At 40.1% G+C, this 20,413-nt stretch overlaps 1 protein-coding gene across 1 annotated transcript in view; it reads right to left on the reverse strand.

The window, feature by feature from the left end:
* CSMD1 (CUB and Sushi multiple domains 1) overlaps positions 1–20,413 on the reverse strand; it is a 1,745,606-nt gene that overhangs the window by 218,540 nt on the left and 1,506,653 nt on the right. The window contains exons 38-39 of the mRNA XM_061622907.1: positions 5,768–5,886; positions 1,894–1,963 (exon numbers count right to left, since the gene is read on the reverse strand). Coding sequence (XP_061478891.1) covers positions 1,894–1,963; positions 5,768–5,886 — 189 coding nt within the window. The remainder of the gene's footprint in view (positions 1–1,893; positions 1,964–5,767; positions 5,887–20,413) is intronic.

Consider the following 20,413-nt stretch of genomic DNA (forward strand, 5'->3'; position numbering starts at 1 on the left):
GCGGCTGGGGGAGTTAGGCAGGAAAGCCTCCGTAAGGGAGGCAGGGCAGCCAGCTGAAGAAAATCAGCAAACAGGCAAGCCGCCGCCGCGGGCTGAAGAGACCGTCTCGGCAAGGAGTAAAACGTCGCGGTCGGATAGGGGAGGTAAGGTGGCCCAACCGGCAGAAGCCGCTAAGGGACAGGCAGAGAGCCGTAGACACAGGCTCCTGGCGGGAGACTGAAGCGCCGCCCCGTAAAAAAGCCAAAGACAAAAGGAAGCCGCAGCCGCAGGCTCCCGATCGTCAGGGCACGAAAAAGAAGCGGTGGAGTGGGGGAGGAAACTGCAGCCGCAGTTGCCGCGTCCACCGCTGAGGGAGAGAGACCGCAGCCGCGGTCTCTCTAAAACGTCGTTAGGCTTTGTCCTGGGAAGAAAAAACACCCGGGCAAGGAGAACTTTCCTGGGGAGCTCCCCAGGAAAGACACACAAACAGTGGGAAAAGACAGGACAGAGGGAAGGGAACAAGGTAAAATAGACACACAAGAAGTCCACCCTCTGTCACACAAAACAAAAAACTTATCTAGTCACTAGCTATAGATCTTGCACGGACGAAGGCAAGAATGAACTGGAGAGTGGGAGGGGCCTGACATCCCTAGTCTTGACTTCAGAAACATTCTTGCCTTCGGACGATAGGTGGAGTCATTACCCGCTTGATGGCATACCTCCTATGGAAAACTTATCTGTGAGTAATAGGATATATCTCATAGGATCAGGGAGATCTCACCTTCGGAATCTCCTGGTGCTCTTATTACCTTCTTACCATGGAGAGGGGATGCAGGGAGGGGGAGAGGGAATACATGAACTGCTCCTGAATTCAACCCTGAAAAAATCCTAGAAGCCAGGTAATAACTGAACAATTCCCTTAGTTCTAATCAGAATTAATCAGCAATTCAGGAATTACTCCGCTTGAAAACTACAAAGACTACAAAGAATAAGCAGCATGTATAGTCTATTATTTTCTGTAGCAAAGAAACATGAGTAGGAGAAAATATATTAGTGTTATCACTGTTGCTTAAACTCTTAACTCAAATACTAGTGGAATGGAAGTGCTACAATGGACCAGAATATAGTATGAGGTGAATAAGGAAGATACAGGCTGTAGCACAGAAAATCCAGTGGGCCATAAACAGGTCTTGAAAACTGCTTGTGCAAAGTATTTCTCACACTGTGGCTTTCAGGTTCAGAAACATAAGCAGTTTTCCATAAGCTGTTTTTCACTAACTGAGGGCATGTTTGGATCCAATCCTCTGTTGATAATAATAAAACTTAGTATTTATAAATAGCAGGGGTGGTTAACCTGTGGCCCTCCAGATATTGCTGAATGATAATTCCCATCAGCCCCAGACAGCATGGCCAATGACCAGGAATGATGGGAGTTGTAGTTCAACAACATCTGGAGGGCCATATGTTAGCCACCCCTGACATAGGCCATTTTAAATGACCAGACCATCAAGTTATTGAAGAAGGGGATTTTGAGAATGAGAGATAGCAATTTGCCTAAGATACCCTTGTGGTTAAGGTGACATTTGAACCAAAAGCTCATACCCTTAACCAAAATTACCCAACATGACACAAGTTCTGTTAATATGTTAATTCACATTTTACACAGAGGAAGATGAACTAAGTAAAAAGCATGTTCATGAAAGAGAAAGATAAGACATGAATAAAAGAGAAACTATTTCCCTAATTCTGGATAATCAGTGTCAGTGGTTTGTAGACTGCACCTGATTGGTCTAACATGACATTTTTCAGTCAAATGAAAATCAGCAGATACAAATTGCACCTGCTAACTGAAATTTTAATTTTCTATTTATATCATTCTGAACAAAACATGGTTCGAAAAGTATGTATGCATACCAATACAGAGAGGAGAAGGATAGTTCCAACGGCGAACAGTTCCAGGCATACAGGAAATATGAGAACGTCCCTAAAATAAAAATAAAAATAATGGTGCATTATTGTCCTCTGTTTTCTCAGTCTCCCTTGACAATTTAACATAATGATTCTAACAAGAAAACACCAATGTTGCGGGTAAAATTGTTTTGCCAATTAATCTCCCCCTGCACTTTACTACCTATGACAGTTTTCTAATTAAGGTTAAACAAAAGACTACTGCAATAATTAGAATTCCTTTTAAAATGGGAAATGAGTTGTGCCACATGTCTTAAGAAATTGTTTCAAAACCACTGTTCTGAACCCAATTACTGCATAGGTTTGCAGAGCAGTGTAACATTCTCATCTGCATTCTTCATTGCACTACTAAAGGAAGTGTGTTTTTTTCTTCAAGTCAATGTTTTACTAAGAAGGAATTTTGAAAGACAAGTCTCCTTTTTCAATGGAGAGTGCAGAACAGGAATGTGCCATAAATGTCTTCACTATACAGACACACAAGGATACATCTACCAAACAAATGTATCAGTTTCACACCAATGTAATGGTCATGGTTTTGACCGAAGAATTACTGATGCAGTTTGGTGAGGATGTTAAAAGTTCTGTTGGATCTCTGCCCCCCCTCTCTCTCACACACAGTGTAGAATAAAAGAACTGTCTGTACACAGGTTAACAATATAAGTAAACTTGCAAAACTAGCATTGGGGAAGTATCATAGAACAACTAAAAAAGCAGAATAAATCTACCCCATGGTACTTTTATCGTATCAATAACATGTCACAGAATACACCCACACTAAAACACAATTCTGGAGTGCCCCTTAAAAAATGCAGGCTGAGGAATCTAATCTATGTGATGACAATGTTGGAACAAGTGACATATTATAATGAAACCTGTTCACAGGACATTTACGTTGCCAAGGTTAGCAATGGTTCAGGTAGCATGCTATACAAACTTATTTGCTACAATGTAGTACTAATATATTACCAAGTACTTGACTAAGTACTGCAGTAATAGTCCTTTAGAAGTATTGATTGCTGTGGATGTGGATTATTTATTGTATAATGCCATTCCTAACCTTCCCATTACTGAATTTCAATGGTCTAATTTTATATTATATTTTATATTCAAACTAATGCCTCACTGGAGTTTAACATGTGCAACCCTTTTCTTTAGATTTCAGCAAAAGAAGACCTAGTTTAATTTATTTATTTATTATTTTATTTATACCCCGCCCTTCCTCCCAGCAGGAGCCCACGATGGCAAACAGAAACACTAAAAACACTTTAAAACATCATAAAAAGACCTTGAAATACATTAAAAAAACAACGTTAAAAACATTTTAAAAAAAACTTTAAAAACATCTTTTAAAAAAGGGTTAAAGATATTAAAAACATATTAAAAGCAATTCTAACACAGACGCAGACTGGGATAGGTCTTAGCTTAAAAGGCTTGTTGGAAGAGGAAAGTCTTCAAAAGGCGCCGAAAAGATAGCAGAGATGGCGCCTGCCTAATATTCAAGGGGAGGGAATTCCACAGGGTAGGTGCCGTCACACTAAAGGTCCATTTCCTGTATTGTGCAGAACAAACCTCCTGATAAGATGGTATCTGCAGGAGGCCCTCACCTGCAGAGTGCAATGATTGACTGGGTATATAAGGGATAAGACGGTCTTTCAGGTATCCTGGTCCCGAGCTGTATAGGGCTTTGTACACCAAAACTAAAACCTTGAACTTGGCCCGGTAGCAAATGGGCAGCCAGTGCAGTTCTTTCATCAGCTGGGTGACATGTTGGTGATACCCTGCCCCAGTGAGCAGTCTCACCGCTGCATTTTGCACCAGCTGCAGCTTCTGGACCAACCTCAAGGGCAGCCCCACATAGAGCGCATTACAATAATTCAGCCTCGAGGTTACCAGTGCGTGGATAACAGTGGTCAGGCTAATGTTTAATGTTTCAGTCTGTGTCTTAGCATTTGACAGTACTTGTGCTAGCTCAGAATCTATAGCTCAGTGATATTTTTGCACTTAGATCTAAGTAAGAAAGGCCATAAATCTATTTCTACATTGAAGAAGACTGCATTGATATATTCTTATATTATCTAAATATGGCAATTTCCACCAAGAGATGCCATAAACTTAAAAAAAAGGTCTGATTAGAAACGTAAGATATTTTTCTCTTTTTAAAAAACTGGCAGAGAAGCAGATATAAATTTTTGAGTTTGGAAAATCATTTCTACTTTATCTTTCAAGAACTATGTCTGTTATACAGGCAACACTGTAAGACACCAGTAATGATTTTATGAATGCATATTAATTTGCTTTGTAGATGGAACAATAAAGAATAACCAATAGGAATAGTGGAGAAGATACCAGTGTGGAATAAATGAAACCATATTTTCCAAGTGTCCATTGAAAAACAAAAAAGAGGGATTATGTATAGGGGCAGACAAATATGTCAGGAGTGCAGAAGATCCCAGTTTTAATCTCTGGCATCACCTTCAGCAGATAATATGAAAGGTTGTTGCCTAACAGCCAGGAGAGCTACTGTTAGTCAAAGTAAGACAGTACTAGGCTCGATGGTTATGACCCGATGTAGGATAGATTTCCAGGTTCCTTTTGTTTTGCTGGTGCTTTCCTGCAGAGTTTATTAAATTGAATGCAAATGCACTGAAAATCCCAATCCAGAGAAAATCAGCAACAGTTAAAACCCATTTAAATTAACAGGGACCTACTGTAGATTATTTGTGACTAACTTGCTCCATTGATCTTTAATGGGATATATTACTAGAAATAGAGAGTTGTTGCAGTGTTGGTCTCAGAAAACATGAAAGAGAAAATAGCAAATGTTCCTTTTGTTGGAGATCTTTATGTTGATGGGAGAAAAAATATGCCAAGTTTTTACTTTGTGTGTAGTTCAGCAAGGAAAATGAAAAAGCAGATATCCCTTATTTATCCTGCTCTTTTTGTAAAGCAGAAAATGATCTTTGTTTTCATTTGACACGAAGAACTGAAAGTAGTTCAAAAGCATGCCTATTTATTCACCAAACAGAAGGTATTACAATACCTGCTTTATAACCAAGGAACATAATGGGTTAGATCCAGCTTGCTGTTCTGCGAATGGAATGGCTCCTTCCATTTACAGAAGTATGTTACTTTGCAAACTGGGTGTTTCCAACAGGTGGATGTGGGACAGACAATTTGTGCCATGTCTCCCAATTAGGGATAGAAGGATTTGTGAATTCTGGTTCTCTCAGTTTCTCATTTTTCCAATCTTAAATTCTGTTATCTCCACATTTCTGCAGCAATTTGTTATTTGTTTTTAAACCCTCATTGAAATTCTTCAGCATTTTAGTGTGAATTTCTCCTTAAAAACCCACATTTTTCTATGCAGTTTTGACTGATGTACACATTTTTGCAAGCAATTTATCCTAATATAATGTTTTAATTTTTTTTACAGATATATTCATTTTTATGCACATTGTCCCCTAAAGATGCATTTTATAAAAAAAATTCCATTGAGGAACCGCATCACAAAATTTGGAAAAGTGCAAATTTTAAAGGATGGCTGTGTTTCGGTTCTCAAATTGTTTTGGAAATTGAGATAGATATTTGCAAGTTTGCTAGATTTGGCTTTAAATGCAAACTGCACCAAATTTCTCCACATCCCTACTACTCCCAACCTTCCTAAGTGATGGGCAGTCGGGGAGAGAGAGAATAAGCAAAAATCACTTCCATCCTTCTACTTCAGGAGCATCCAGTTTGCTGATTTCTGCTCCATGCAACTCTGAATCCAGTCCAATATGTGAGAACAACAAATATGCATCGTGAAAGAAAATGTGGGTACCTGTAATGTGTATCCTGGCTCACACTGAAATGACAAAACATCATTCACCATATATCTATCGCCCATTTTGAATCCATTGCTAGGAATTACTGGTTCTGGGCAGGCAGCAAGACCTACAGCTAAAATAAAATAAAGGGGGGGGATGGAAGAAAAATATATTAAGCATATTCATATACTGTAGTTTTGAAGTCTTATTGGTTGGTTGTTATTTAGCATTAAATATGATCTGATCAATACACAAAATTAAAAGCAGATTAAAGTCCCTGATTTAAGCATATTGTAATCTAGGTGAAGACAAAGGAGAGAAGGGAGAACAGTGTAATGTATATATCTACACATAAAAAACCATCAACAGTACACACACACACACACACATAAACCATTAATGGTAAATTTTCTAAAAATGGCATGTCACATTTTATTTGTTCGCTGTTTAGTAAAATTAGCTTTAAAATACAATGGTGTAATAAATCGGGACATTTCTTCACACACATTGAAGAAATTCATTTTTAATATTGCACACTACAAATGTGTTTGTGTGTGTGTGCATGTGTGTGCACATGCACATGTCTCTTGGATGGGACATACTGTGTGATATGATGTCTTACTGAAGGATGAATGAGGCGTAAAGCGAAAGGGAGGCAGAGCTACATTTGGCATGCTGCAGAGCCAGGTGAGAAATTCTAGTAGGCCACATGCTTTACATGCTGTAGTTCTCATGTACACCTTATGAATATCAAGTACTGTTTTCAAAGATAGCATGCCTTTCTTGTACAGGAAATTGCTTACTGCATGCTCTTCACAGGTCAGCTAACTCTTTTGGCATAGGACATAAAACTCATTAATGTCAATACTGATAACTCTCCCAGTGATCTCATCCCAGTTCCTGCTTGTTAAATACTGTTGCCATTCCAGCTCTGGCACAAGACATATATCCAGGCACGTCACTACATTGACCTCCAATATTTTCCAGACATCACTGCCATCAATGACAAGAAAGCTCACAGCACTATAATCTAGTTAACATTTCTGAAAGTATATTAGTATTCATTACACAACTCCGTCGACTAACCAAAATAAAATTCCCTAGGCTAATCTCAGAAAATTAGGTTGATCTAATCTGAAAAAAAAACCCTTTGTTTTTCACTTTTTACAAAAGAATGTGGGAGGGATGTGTGTGTGTGTATATGTACACACACAAACACACACACACACACTCATATAGTGTTCTTAATTTCTATGAAGTGTCAGTTTGCAGCGAATAGCCGTGTTCCTTGATAAAAACAGCAAATTATACAAAAGTATAGCTTGTGGACGTGAACAAAAATTAAACTCTACTAAATGGAAAGTGCAAGTAAATGAGATTAAAACAACAACAAAAATAAAAACAATTAGAGGAGAAAAAGCCACATTGTACTAAATACTGTTTAATAGACTTCAACCATATGCCCTACTTTAAACAAAAACAAAGACAGAGAATAAAATATACATTTATAAAGCAATCTTAAGGCGGGAGGATCAGAATGGAGAAGCCACAACCATATCCAAAGAGTTGTCAACTTGAGCCAGCCAAGGATGCTGGTAGGGGTGATGGGTGATGGGAGCTGTAGTCAAACAACATCTGGAGGGCACTACTTTGCTATGTTTCCTGTTCTAGACCAACTGGGCTTCTGAACTGTCTTCAAAGACAGCCCCTCACAAAGTGCATTAGAATAATTACAACGTGAAATTGACTAGAATTGTGAATGACTGTGGCCAGTCAAGCTTCACAAGGAAAGGTGGGTGATATATCAGCTAAAGACACCCCTACCCACACTGACAGCTGTAAACATGTGGTAGCAGGCTGGCTCCAGCACCACCCCAAGATAAAAATGTGGGGTGGTATTCAATGCTAGTCCTACTCAGAGAAGATCCATTGAAGTTAAGAAATATGACTAACTAAAGATCATTTATTTCAATGGGTCTATTTTGAGTATGAGTTTAATACAATCCTTGGCTTTTAAGGGAGAATGTGATCTTGTCAAAGACGAACTAGACACTTTCTCTTAGATTTCAGGAACTCCCCTACTGAGAAAAAACTTCCATCTTTTCTGGATTAAGTTTAATTTTTTTCCACACTTCTTCACTGCAAAATTTATAAAGATAAAGACTGCCTTTTTGGACTACAGAGATTTCACTTTCAATTTAGGGTTCTTGAGGACTCTAGATCATTTCACTGACATTATTGACACTAAAACAAAACAGTGATAACTCTCCTCCAAATTAAATGTTAACACATCCAAGTTGTGGCAATAAGTTTAAGAGGCAGCATGAAGTGCATAGAGATGAATTAAACTACAAACAGAGATTTGGGTGGTTAAGTCACCTTGTTACAACTCCTTAATGTATTCTGACCACACACAATTCACCATCTGTAAAGGTAACATCAGAATTACCCATAAGATTTCCTTTTGCTGTCTGACAGTTACAGTCAATAGTGCTATACTTGGCAATTATTTTTTCTCAAAGGAACACTCAAGCAAGTGAAGAAGAAAGGAAGAATATATAAATAACAGAAGTCAGAGATAGGCTATTACTATCTTACTTCCCTGCATATAACATCTAGAAGTTTTTAATATATTCCTTTGATTGCTACTATGAACTGGAGATATCTTATACAATCTTGATTCTATCTCACAAATCGTGGCAGACATTTCTATACATAATGTGTCATGCAATTCTGATGATCTGGGAGTAGAGATTGGATAATACACTAGGGCCCCACTCATATGGCAGGTTACATTCCAGACCTCTGCCTAAAAGCAAAACCCGCCAAAAAGCAGAACTCCGTCAATAAAATGGCGCCTGATGCCCAAAAAACACCTTAAAAGTGGAACAAGCGCCATATGAATGGGGCTGTATTCTAATTGAAAACTGTTGTATTAACAGAACGCCAAAAAGCGGGCCGCCGAAAAGCGGGGCCCTACTCTATAGTTGATTAAATGATCCAGTGATTGTTGTTGTTGTTATGTGCCTTCAAGTCGACTATGACTTATGGCAACCCTATGAATCAGTGACCTCCAGTAGCATCTGTCATGAACCACCCTGTTCAGATCTTGTAAGTTCAAGTCTGTGGCTTCCTTTATGGAATCAATCCATCTCTTGTTTGGCCTTCCTCTTTTTCTACTCCTTTCTGTTTTTCCCAGCATTATTGTCTTTTCTAGTGAATCAGGTCTTCTCATGATGTGTCCAAAGTATGATAACCTCAGTTTCATCATTTTAGCTTCTAGTGACAGTTTTGGTTTAATTTGTTGTAACACCCAATTATTGGTCTTTTTCGCAGTCCATGGTATCCGCAAAGCTCTCCTCCAACAGAACATTTCAAATGAGTTGATTTTTCTCTTATCCGCTTTTTTCACTGTCCAACTTTCACATCCATACACAGAGATCGGGAAGGCCATGGTCTGAATGATCCTGACTTTAGTGTTCAGTGATACATCTTTGCATTTGAGGACCTTTTCTAGTTCTCTCCTAGCTGCCATCCCCAGTCCTAGCCTTCTTCTGATTTCTTGACTATTGTCTCCATTTGGGTTAATGACTGTGCCGAGGTATTGATAATCCTTGACAAGTTCAATGTCCTCATTGTCAACTTTAAAGTTGCATAAATCTTCTGTTGTCATTACTTTAGTCTTTTTGACGTTCAGCTGTAGTCCTGCTTTTGTGCTTTCCTCTTTAACTTTCATCAGCATTCTTTTCAATCATTGCTGGTTTCTGCTAGTAGTATGGTATCGTCTGCATATCTTAAATTATTGATATTTCTCCCTCCAATTTTCACACCTCCTTCATCTTGGTCCAATCCTGCTTTCCGTATGATAAATTCTGCGTATAGCTTAAACAAATAGGGTGATAAAATACACCCCTGTCTCACACCCTTTTCTGTTGGGAACCAATCAGTTTCTCCATATTCTGTCCTTACATTAGCCTCTTGTCCAGAGTATAGGTAGCGCATCAGGACAATCAGATGCTGTGGCACCCCCATTTCTTTTAAAGCATTCCATAGTTTTTCATGATCTACACAGTCAAAGGTTTTGCTGTAATCTATAAAGCACAAGGTGATTTTCTTCTTCTGAAATTCCTTGGTCTGTTCCATTATCCAATGTATGTTTGTGATATGATCTCTGGTGCCTCTTCCCTAAGTATTTGTGATTACTTACAATAAAACCTGAAGTACACACTCGCAGAAATCAAACTTTGCTTGGTTGATTTGTGCCAGCAGGATGCTCCAATGTGCAAATAGTATATCATCTAAAAAGAGGGCATTAGGGACAATTAGGGCCGGCTCCAGGCATGCGGGGGCCCTTGGGCATCAGCTTGCCCTGGTCCCCCAGTGGGTGGGTGTGCGTGTACGCACATACGCATGCACGCAGCCCCCCCACGGCCCCCTACCTGTCTAGTCTTTACCATTGCCCTTAATGAAGATGGCGGCCGCAGTTTCCCTATGGGGAATGAAGCCTCCACTGCCATCTTTGTTGATGGCACACATGCGTGCTACGCGCACACATCTCTGCCATCAACAAAGATGGCGGCAGCGGCTTCAGTACCGTAGGGAAGCTGTGGCCACCATCTTCATTAAGGACAATGCTAAAAAGCCAGCTGACAGGTAAGTGGGGGGCATGGGGGGCACGAATTGTGGAAGGGGAGTGGAGGGTCCCTCAGGGCCCCCTCAGGGGCTTTCGTAGCTCTGGGGCCCTTGGGCCAGTGCCCAACCTGGCCGCCCTTTAGAACCGGCCCTGGGGACAGTCACAATCAGACTGTGTCAGAACCCCATTGCAATGCTGCCATTTTCTGCTAAGTGAACATATCCCTCTCTGAATGTAATATACAAACTATGCTTAATGAAATGCAGCTGCAAAATGGTGGTTTTAGGGCCAAACTACACATGGTGGTAAATGCATGATTAGAAAACACATCAGATGATGATCCCCTGGATTTTCATAAGGAATAAATCCCATTGGGAGAGGTGGTTTAAACCATTGCTCCCCAACCACAGCCCCAATTAAAATCATGCCCACTTCTATTCATGCCAATGGGAATTGTTTTTCATGAGGTTAATAACATCAGGGTGACAATTTTTTTCACGATCACAATTGGTTTAATTCTTCCCAATCAGCATGCTGTGATTTTAATGAAAGTTGCCCCAGTGCCTTTTATGAAATAAACAAAAAACTCCTGAAGTTCTTTCTAAAGATGCACGGAGTGCCATATGCAGTTAGCAGTAGGAATGAATACAGCAAAAAAGGAAAAATGAGATGGGATTCTGGACCTATTTTCACTTGTTTTCTTGCAGGTCGTACATTTGAATCCTGCTGGTATGTATTTTAAACAGTATACATTGAAACATAAATATATATTTCACACTTGAAAAGGCATACATATATTTTTATATAGCTATGTGTATCCAATATAAACACTCACATGAGAGCTCACATGGAAAGTGAAAGGATAACCAGAGATCATGAGTTCTGCTCACTGGCTATATTCCAGGGCTTGGCTGACCTATGGAATGTAGGAAGCTGGTACAGATGGAGAGATTCTGATAGGAAATAAAAGTTATGAAGCATGTGCATGGAGTATGAAAACAGATTGGGGACACTCACACTAACATACTCGTTTTGAAGCTAGGAGGAATAAATGATAATGGTAGTAATTGATCTGATCAGAGTATAATTTTACCCATATTGCAGATGGAGTTCCTTAGGCATTTAGTCCTTGAAACTGAAACTTGTTTAATAGACAGATAGATAAAACAGCACTTAACAAATAACTCGCAGCAAAATGTTGCACAGTGGAATTACTTTAAAAAGTTGTTCACAGGTTGACATGTAGACAGGAATTACACTGCTTCTGCTAGATATTGACAGATTCTTATACTACTTGTTTTGAACTAGTTAAAAGTTATGAAGATAAAATTTTGGAAACAACATGATAAAACTAGATTTAAAATTACATTTTGTCTTGTGAACTCTACGTTTCCCCATCATGCAATTTTGTTTTTTATGATGGAAATTTGAGAATAACTTTAATGAACCCCTTGCAGAGTTTGTTGCTCTTTTGACTCAAACATTTAATTAATTCTTCCATTAATCTAAATGGGCTTTTCAACAGCTAATGATTCCTTGTAGCATAGAAAATAACCTGATGATATGGCTAATTTCTTCCATGAAACAATAGCTGTCAATCAAAACTAGTAATAAAGGCAGGCTCATTATTGCAATCAATCTGTGATTGGAATTTTAAAGAAAACAAAAATGCAATATTCTCTCTCTTTGTTTCTTTTTTTGAAACAATAAACATCACATTAAACATTATGCTAAGTGATCCCCTTAAATTATAAACCTTTAGGTCTTGGTATTACACAGGAGTTCGGGATGTGAGATCTGATTCAAATAACAATGGACTTAGAATGTATGTCTATCTTCACTAGGGGTGAAGATTGATTCTAGGTGCCTTTGGCAAACCATTGTTCTCTTAGGTACAGCCATCCATCTGCAACATGGAAAGAATTGTACTTTTACATCTATCAAATCAGGCCATTCTCATTCACTCTCATCCTCTTCAAAGCAAATTTCACTATTTGTTCATAGACATCACATGCCCATTTCATATTTTGTATTTCTTATCCAAAATGTGAGTGTGCTTGAATTACAGGAAGGCCAGAGTAAGACACTTCAGCTTTAAGGTGAGAAACATTTGGATGTTCCAGTGCTTTGTGTGAGGATCACTCTTGCTGAATTTGGAGCTATTGTCTGTACGTGTACTGAATAAACACAATGGTCATATTTTCTTTTGGAAGAAAAGATTTTACGCAAATGAAATAAGTTTTATTAAAATGTTGCTGAGGTACATCCATCTCCAAAGCAACAACAGAATAGCTCAATATAAGATAAAGAATGGAAAGAGGTGGTTGCACATCCATAGTAAATAGATGAGACACTTGACATTAGGGCCACAATTTCATTAATTTTACACCAAAGGAGATATACAATGGATCAATCTGTGCAGACAGCTTATTAAGGGATATGCTGACTATATAAGGATATATATGATCCCACACTGAGTCTGGAAATAGTGGTCTGCCTGTCTTCACCTGTCCTCTCTGTCATAACTTTTCAGTGCTGAGGGAGACACTCCTGAGTCACACACCCATGAGCCCCAGTTTGGGTGATGAGCCAAACATTCTTATTCAGCCATGCTGTGCTTGTACTGTATGCCCAGAGTAGGTGGGTTCTAAGAAAATTCTGAATGAGCCAGTGAGAGGCAGGGATGGTCTTAAAACAGGCCATCCCAATACCCTTCTCTCCTGCACTGTCTGGGTGTGAGCACAGAAAGCAGATGCATGCATGTGTACAAGTTCCTTGCCTTCCATCCAGAGCCAGACACAATACCATTCCCCTGCAGATATTTCTGGAAAAATATCAGCAGAAATATTGCCTGGTACAAAAAGAGACAAAGACATGCAAATGCATCCAAAGTAGATGTTATTTGTTCATATGTTCAAATGCTTCATAAAGGCCTTTCAGTGTTGTTTCTTCTACCATCTTGATCCACAGAGTCACTTATTCTGAATCCTAAGGGTGAGGGAGATGTAAACTTGGAGGTAACAACTGACAAAGGCTTATGAACAATAACAGGAACTGAAAGAACAGCTCTCATGGGGTCCAATGATCGTCTTCATAAAATGTAGGAAGAAAGCCATATCGTAAATCACATAGTCTTCGATGTCTGCATACTAATGCACAGAAACAAACAGGATGAACTCTTAATACAGGAGGATAAATATGACTTGGTAGGTATAACTGAAACTTGGTAGAATGACTCCCATGACTGGAATACAGCAATTGAAGGATATAACTTATTCAAAAAGAACGGAAGGAATAGAAAGGGAGCTGTAGTAGCACTAAATATTAAAAATATATATCCCTGCACAGAAATGTAGGAGGATGAGCTTGGTAGCCCCACCGAGAGTATCTGGATTAAAATAAATTGGACAAGGAATAAAAGGAACATGGTAGCTGGAGTCTTCTACCATCTACCAATCAAGGAGAAGATGAGGGTGAAACTTGTGAAAAGCAAATTGCCATTCTTTAGAGGAGGCATGATGTAGTAGTAATGGGGGACTTCAGTCACCCCATGTCCCGTCCAGAGCCGAAAGAATGAGGCTGGAGTGTGTGTGTGAGTAAATCTCATTTTATTAGAGTAATGGATACATCAAAGGCATTGAGCTTCATAGGAAACCCTATGCTAACTCACTAGAGTCCCTAACTATACTCTAGACATGCTCTGTGGCGTGTGAAGGAAGTTGACTCAACGACCCCCCACTGGGAGCGGCAGGCTTATATAGGAAATGTTTTCGAACGTAATCTCTGACTCCTTCGTAATTCCTGTCTTTGCCCTGTCCGTTTCTCATGGCGACAGGAACGAGGAGACAGGGGACGCGCATCCAACAGCTCATCTGAAGACACCTGCTCCTGAGCAACGGGCTTGAGGTCAGGGGGCGGTGCCACACTGGAATCCTCCTGGGAACTGCTTGGCCAGGGAGGAGCTGGCACTGTCTCTGAAGCTTCCCCCCACAAGTCCTCTACATCAACTGGGGGCGGTGCGCTCGGCTCCTCGGGAAGGGCATTACTCGTGGGAACTGGCTGGAGAGCAGGTTGCCCCCCTCCCCCACGATCCTGCTCAGACACAACAATCCCCAACTCTGCTTCTTCTGGCTGTGGAGGTGCCTGAAACTCATGCCTCCCCCCTTCCTGTCCCTTCTGAGTTGGCTGCAGCGCAACACCCCAATATATGTTGGAAGACAAATTCTGCCAAACATGGACCCTCCAAGAAATTCCTAACTTGTGTTGGAGATAAGTTTCTCCTACAGAAAGTGGAGGATGAAACCAGAGGAGCAGCTATCCTTGACTTGATTCTAACCAATAGAGATGACTTAGTGGATGAAGTGGCAGTTACAAGAATTCTGGGGGAAAGTGACTATGTTATGCTTGAGTTTGTGATTTTAAAGAAAGAAAAAGCTGAGAGTAGCCACACAGATATTCTGGATTTCAGGAAAGCCGATTTTAATAAACTCAGAACAATGATAAGTAAGGTTCCATGGCAAGCAACTCTAATGAGAAAGGAGTTCAAGATGGGTCAGAGTTTCTAAAACAGGAAATTCCAAAGGAACAATTGCAAACAATTCCAACTAGAAAAAGGGGGGAGACAGCAGAAGAAGCCATTGTGGCTTCACAAAAAACCTTAGAGATGATTTGAAAACAAAAAAGGACACATACAGGAAGTGGAAGGAAGGTCAGGTCACAAAGGAAAAATACAAACACATCACACAGAATTGCAGGGATGGCTTCAGGAAGGCTAAAGCTGAGAATAAGCTGAGGTTAGCGAGGGATGCTAAAACAACAAAAAAGCTTTCTTCAGGTACATCCACATAAAAGACAGAGAAAAGAAATGGTGGTACAGCTACTCAATGAGGATGGCAAAAGGATAACAGAAGACAAAGTAAAGGTAGAAATGCTCAATTCCTATATTGGCTCAGCCTTTTCCCAGAAGAGGGTCTATCACCCTCCTCGCAAATGTGAAGTTGAAGGGGCAGGATTGCTGCTTGAGACTGATAGACAAATGGTCAAGGAACAGCTAATCACTTTGAATGATTTCAAATATCCAGGGCCCAATGAACTGCATCCTAGAGTATTGAAAGAACTGGCTGAAGAACTCTCAGAACAATTGTCTATTATCTTTGCAAAATCGTGAAGGATAGGTGAAGTGCTGGATGACTGGAGGAGGTCTAATATTCCTATCTTCAAAATAGGCAAAAAAGAGGAACCTGGGAACTACAGACCAGTCAGCCTGAAATCAATCTCTGGGAAAATTATGGAGCAGATTATAAAGCAGACAATGTTTAAGCACCTTGAAAACAATGCAGTGATTACCAGAAGCCAACATGGATTTGTCAAGAACAAATCGGACAAGCTAATCTTATCTCATTTTTTGATTGGATAACCTATCTGACAGACTGCGGGAATGTTATGGATATAATATATCTTGACTTCAGCAAACCATTTGACAAAGTGCCCCATGATATTCTGATTACCAAGATAGATAAATGTGGGCTGTATGGAACAACTATCAAGTGGATTCACAATTGGCTACAGAATCGTACTCAAAGAGTGCTTATAAATGATTCCTTCTCAAACTTGTGGGGGGAGGTAATGAGCAGGGTACTGCAGAGGTTGGTCCTGGGCCCAATGCTCTTCAACGTTTTTATTAATTCCTTGGATGAGGAGGTTCAGGGAATGTTTATTAAATTTGTAGATAATACAAAATTGGGAGGGATAGCTAATACCTTGGAGGACAGAGACAAAATTCAAAGTGATCTTGATAGGCTGGAGCATTGACCTGAAAACAACAGAATGAAATTTAACAGGAATAAGTGCAAAGTTCTATATTTAGGAAAAAGATTCCAAGTGCAAAGTTGTAAGATGGGGGATACTTGGCTCAGCAATACAACATGTGAGAAGGATCTTAGAATTGTTGCTGATCACAAGCTGAATATGAGCCAGCAGTGCAATGTGGCTGCAAAAAAAGCAAATGCTATTTTAGGCTGCATTACAGAAGTATAGTTTCCAAATTGCATCAAGTATTAGTTCCCCTTTATTCGGTACTGGTTAGGCCTCATATTGAGTACTGCATCCAGTTCTGAACATCACAGTTTAAGAAGGATGCAGAGAAAGGAACAGGTTCAGAAGTGGACCACAAGGATGATCAGGGGATTGGAAACAAAGCCCTATGAGGAGAGACTGAAAGAACTGGGCATGTTTAGCCTTGAGAAGAGAAGACTGAGAGGAGATATGATAGCACTCTTCAAGTACTTGAAAGGTTGTCACACAGAGGACAGCCAGTATCTCTTCTCGATTATACCAGAGTGCAGGACATGGAATAATGAGTTCAAGTTACAGAAAGCCAGACTGAGTGAACATCAGGAAAAACTTCCTAACTGTTAGAGTGGTACAACAATGGAACCTATTACCTAGGTACCTGGTGGGCTCTCCAACACTGGAGGCATTCAAGAGGCAGCTGGAGTAGACAGGCACCTGTTGGGTATGCTTCCTGTTTGATTCCTGCATTGAGCAGGGGCTGGACTTGATGGCCTTACAGGCCCTTTCTGACTAATATTCTATGATTCTATTCTGTTCAAGACTCGCAAGCACATTAGCATCAGTCAAAGGAACCTGCTGCTGCTGTGTATTCTGTACAACTTTCTGTGTAGCCACAATTATTATAAGCTAACAACACTGCAATTATTTTACTTACATTGTGATGCTAAAAAGCGATTACCTTCTATAGGGATGTTTGTATAGATAGATCCATCTGGAAGCAAAATATTTTTTCCCAGAAATAGGCAGTACAGTCTAGCACACTGATGCTAAGCATTTTAATAGGATGTGAGTGCCACTGATTTCAATGGGGCTTACTTTCAAGTAAACTTGTTTGAAGTGGCACGTTAACACTACTGACAAAATCAAAATCAAGACAAACTCAAGATGATTGCACAATCAGTACTTAGCCAGATTATGTTCACAGGACAGGGTGATTTGTTGTTATTCATTTTCATTGCAGTAATAACGGAACTGAGAGGAAGTATGAGAACATTTCATAAGTGAATCAGTGGTTGTACAAAGAGTGGGAGCAGAGAAAAACACACACATCACAACAAAGCTAAGGTAATCTTCAACATTTCCTTCTAATGTAGAAGCTTTTTCTACTTTATACAGAAACTAGTAAGACATAGGTATCACAGGCCCCACAATTTTTATTTTATATCTACTTGGTGAATTTCTCTATAAAAATAATGCTTATGACCTCATGACTGATCCTAAATTGGTTGCATAAACATAAGGTGCTGAAAAATAAAGACCAATCATATTTCAGATTAATGTGATTAATACTAAAACAAGCCATTATTCATGACTCAGAGGTAGGTCACAACAAAGCTGTCACTCTCATGTTGGACTCCAGGAAGGCTATCGAGACCAAAGGGCTGCTACTACATACATTATCTGGTCCGAGACGCATTCTTCTAGTGAGAAACTCATTTTATCCATTTTCATGAGGTCTATAATGTGGATGGAGAAAGGCACAAACCTTTTCCAATGATATATATTCTGGCTAACCATATGACCCTCATTCCTCTAGCTAGGCCTTCTCTAGCTATACTTGTAGAGAAGGAACAGGGACATTCTGCTGCCTTTCTATAGCTTTCTACATTTCTCTCAGAATGGGAGTATACTAGTGGCTGGGATGTGGAAGTGTCAATTGCAGTGAGGTAGCTTGGCTGTCCAGCAGTTGTCATCATGGCAGCAGCTGGGGGACAGGAAGCAATGGTGGGAGTCTGGTGAGACCTCTGATAGGAGGTGAGGGTTGGAGGGACCAGAAATTCCACATCTTCCTTGCCCTGCTCCCTGCAACCTGGAGTAAGGCTGGACTAGGGAAAAAGCTCTCTTTGCTGGGCAAATTCCTAATGCATGAAGTGGCCCTGCTTCCATTTCCCTCCTCTCTGCTTCACACATATGCACAGTGTTGCCTCCTCCCATCTCAGGATTTCTGTTCAGCCCACATGCCCACATCCCACAGTGATGCTTTTGGGTGGTTTGGGGTTTTTTTTAGCATATGCGTTCTGTTGAGCTTCAAGGGAAGAATCCTATGCTGTGCTTTGTGTGGGGGTCAGGCGGGGTAGATTTTAGTGTGTGGAGAGGTAATTTTAGCTGTTTCTTTTTGGGTTATGGAAGTGTGATGGAATGGGTATGAATGCTGTAGGAAAAGGCAATTACAGCAGGTGAAAGTAAGCAGATGAAAGAAACAAAGGACTGAACTGCGTGAGGAGATAGGAAAAGGTGACAGGAAAACAGCTGATGATATACAGCTGTAAAAGAAGGTGAGAGGAAGAGATAAGACAGAAAAGACTGGAAAGCGTCAGAGAGAAGGTGGCACAGGACAGAAAGTGCAAGAGTGCAAGAAGGTAGGGAGAGAAAAAAGGCAGAAGAAGAAGGTGCGGGGGGGAAGGAGGCGGCAGCGAAAGTAATAGAAAGCAAGAGCAGACACAGGCTCTGGTTTTGGTTTAGTAGGAATGCTAAGGTGACACCATGCGTATTGCTCTGTGAATACTGTTTTAGGGTTAATATTGTGCATTATTGGCACTACTATGCACAAATAAAGGTGAACAAGTGAGGCTGGGTCCCAGGCTGGAAGTCATGTTGAAGACTACTGATTTAAAATACTGTAATGGGATTGTTGTTTTGTTAATTTATTACATTAAATCACATTATAACAATTGATTATAAATGGAAATTAATAATAATCTAGTTATAAAAACATCTATTGTGATGAGAGCCATAAGTTGTTTTAAAACTACCTCATAAGAATACTCATTATTTATGGGGGGGGGGAAACAGCAGTGCTCCAGCAGCTTTAATAACAGTACACATTGAATTTAAAGTAGGTTCCTTCAACACAGGGTCTATTAGATAAGACAGATGGAGGGGAATGCATAAGAGAGGCAGAGCTTAAAGCTATAGTCCTGTACATGGTTTTAAGGCTATAGTCCTGTATGTGGTTAACTGGGAGTACTCAGCGGGGCTGAATAGACTTCATGCATAGGATTGTGCTGTTTGATTGCATTTATAATTTTAAAAAATCTATTGTGGGATTCTTAAATTTCTGGTAGTAGTGCTTTGTACTTTGGGTATAAGGTCATATTTTATTATTTAAAAGCTGCATTGAGACACAACACAGCATCATGGTTTGTGCTAATCATAATTAAAGCCCCATACAAACAAGAGATGGATTGATTCCATAAAGGAAGCCACAGACCTGAACTTACAAGATCTGAACAGGGTGGCTCGTGACAGATGCTCTTGGAGGTCACTGATTCATAGGGTCGCCATAAGTCATAGTCGACTTGGAGGCACATAACAACAACAAAAACAACAGTTGGAGCTTCCAGACATATAAGAAGGCAAACCATGGTTTACAACTGCCACTCTGCTTTTGTTTGCCATCTACTCAGGGCTCAGTGTTATTGGTGCATAAGTTCACTTCCACCTCCATGGTGCAACAGCCTCTTGAGGCAAAGCAATGTTTCTAACTGTAGTTTGCCAATGACATACAAATTTAGACATAACAAACCACAGATTGCACAAACTGTGGTCTGCAAACCACTGTCAAATCTTGGTTTCAGATTCCTAATTTGGTGGCCTCAAACAAACCAGACTTGACTCCAGACATTAAAACAAACCATGGTTTCTCATTACAACTGAACTCAACCTCTATCTCTTTTATACATCTAGAATCGAGAGGCAACAAAAAAAGTCTTTGCATTCTTATTGCAATATGGATAAACATGTAATAACCCTTGGATACAATCCAGACCAGAGGTAAGAGTGTTTTGAGCCCATTTTGGATGTAAAACTAAACCACAGTTTAGCACTACAGACATTAGTGGAAACAAGCTTTGGGTTAAGAACCTGCTGGATCAGGCCACTGGCCCGTCTAGTCCAGCATCCTGTTCTCGTAGTGGCCAGCCAGATGCCTATGAGAAGCATATTCTTGATTCTG

This window comes from Rhineura floridana, chromosome 4 (genome assembly GCF_030035675.1).
Source record: "Rhineura floridana isolate rRhiFlo1 chromosome 4, rRhiFlo1.hap2, whole genome shotgun sequence".
NCBI classification, from domain to species: Eukaryota; Metazoa; Chordata; class Lepidosauria; order Squamata; family Rhineuridae; genus Rhineura; species Rhineura floridana.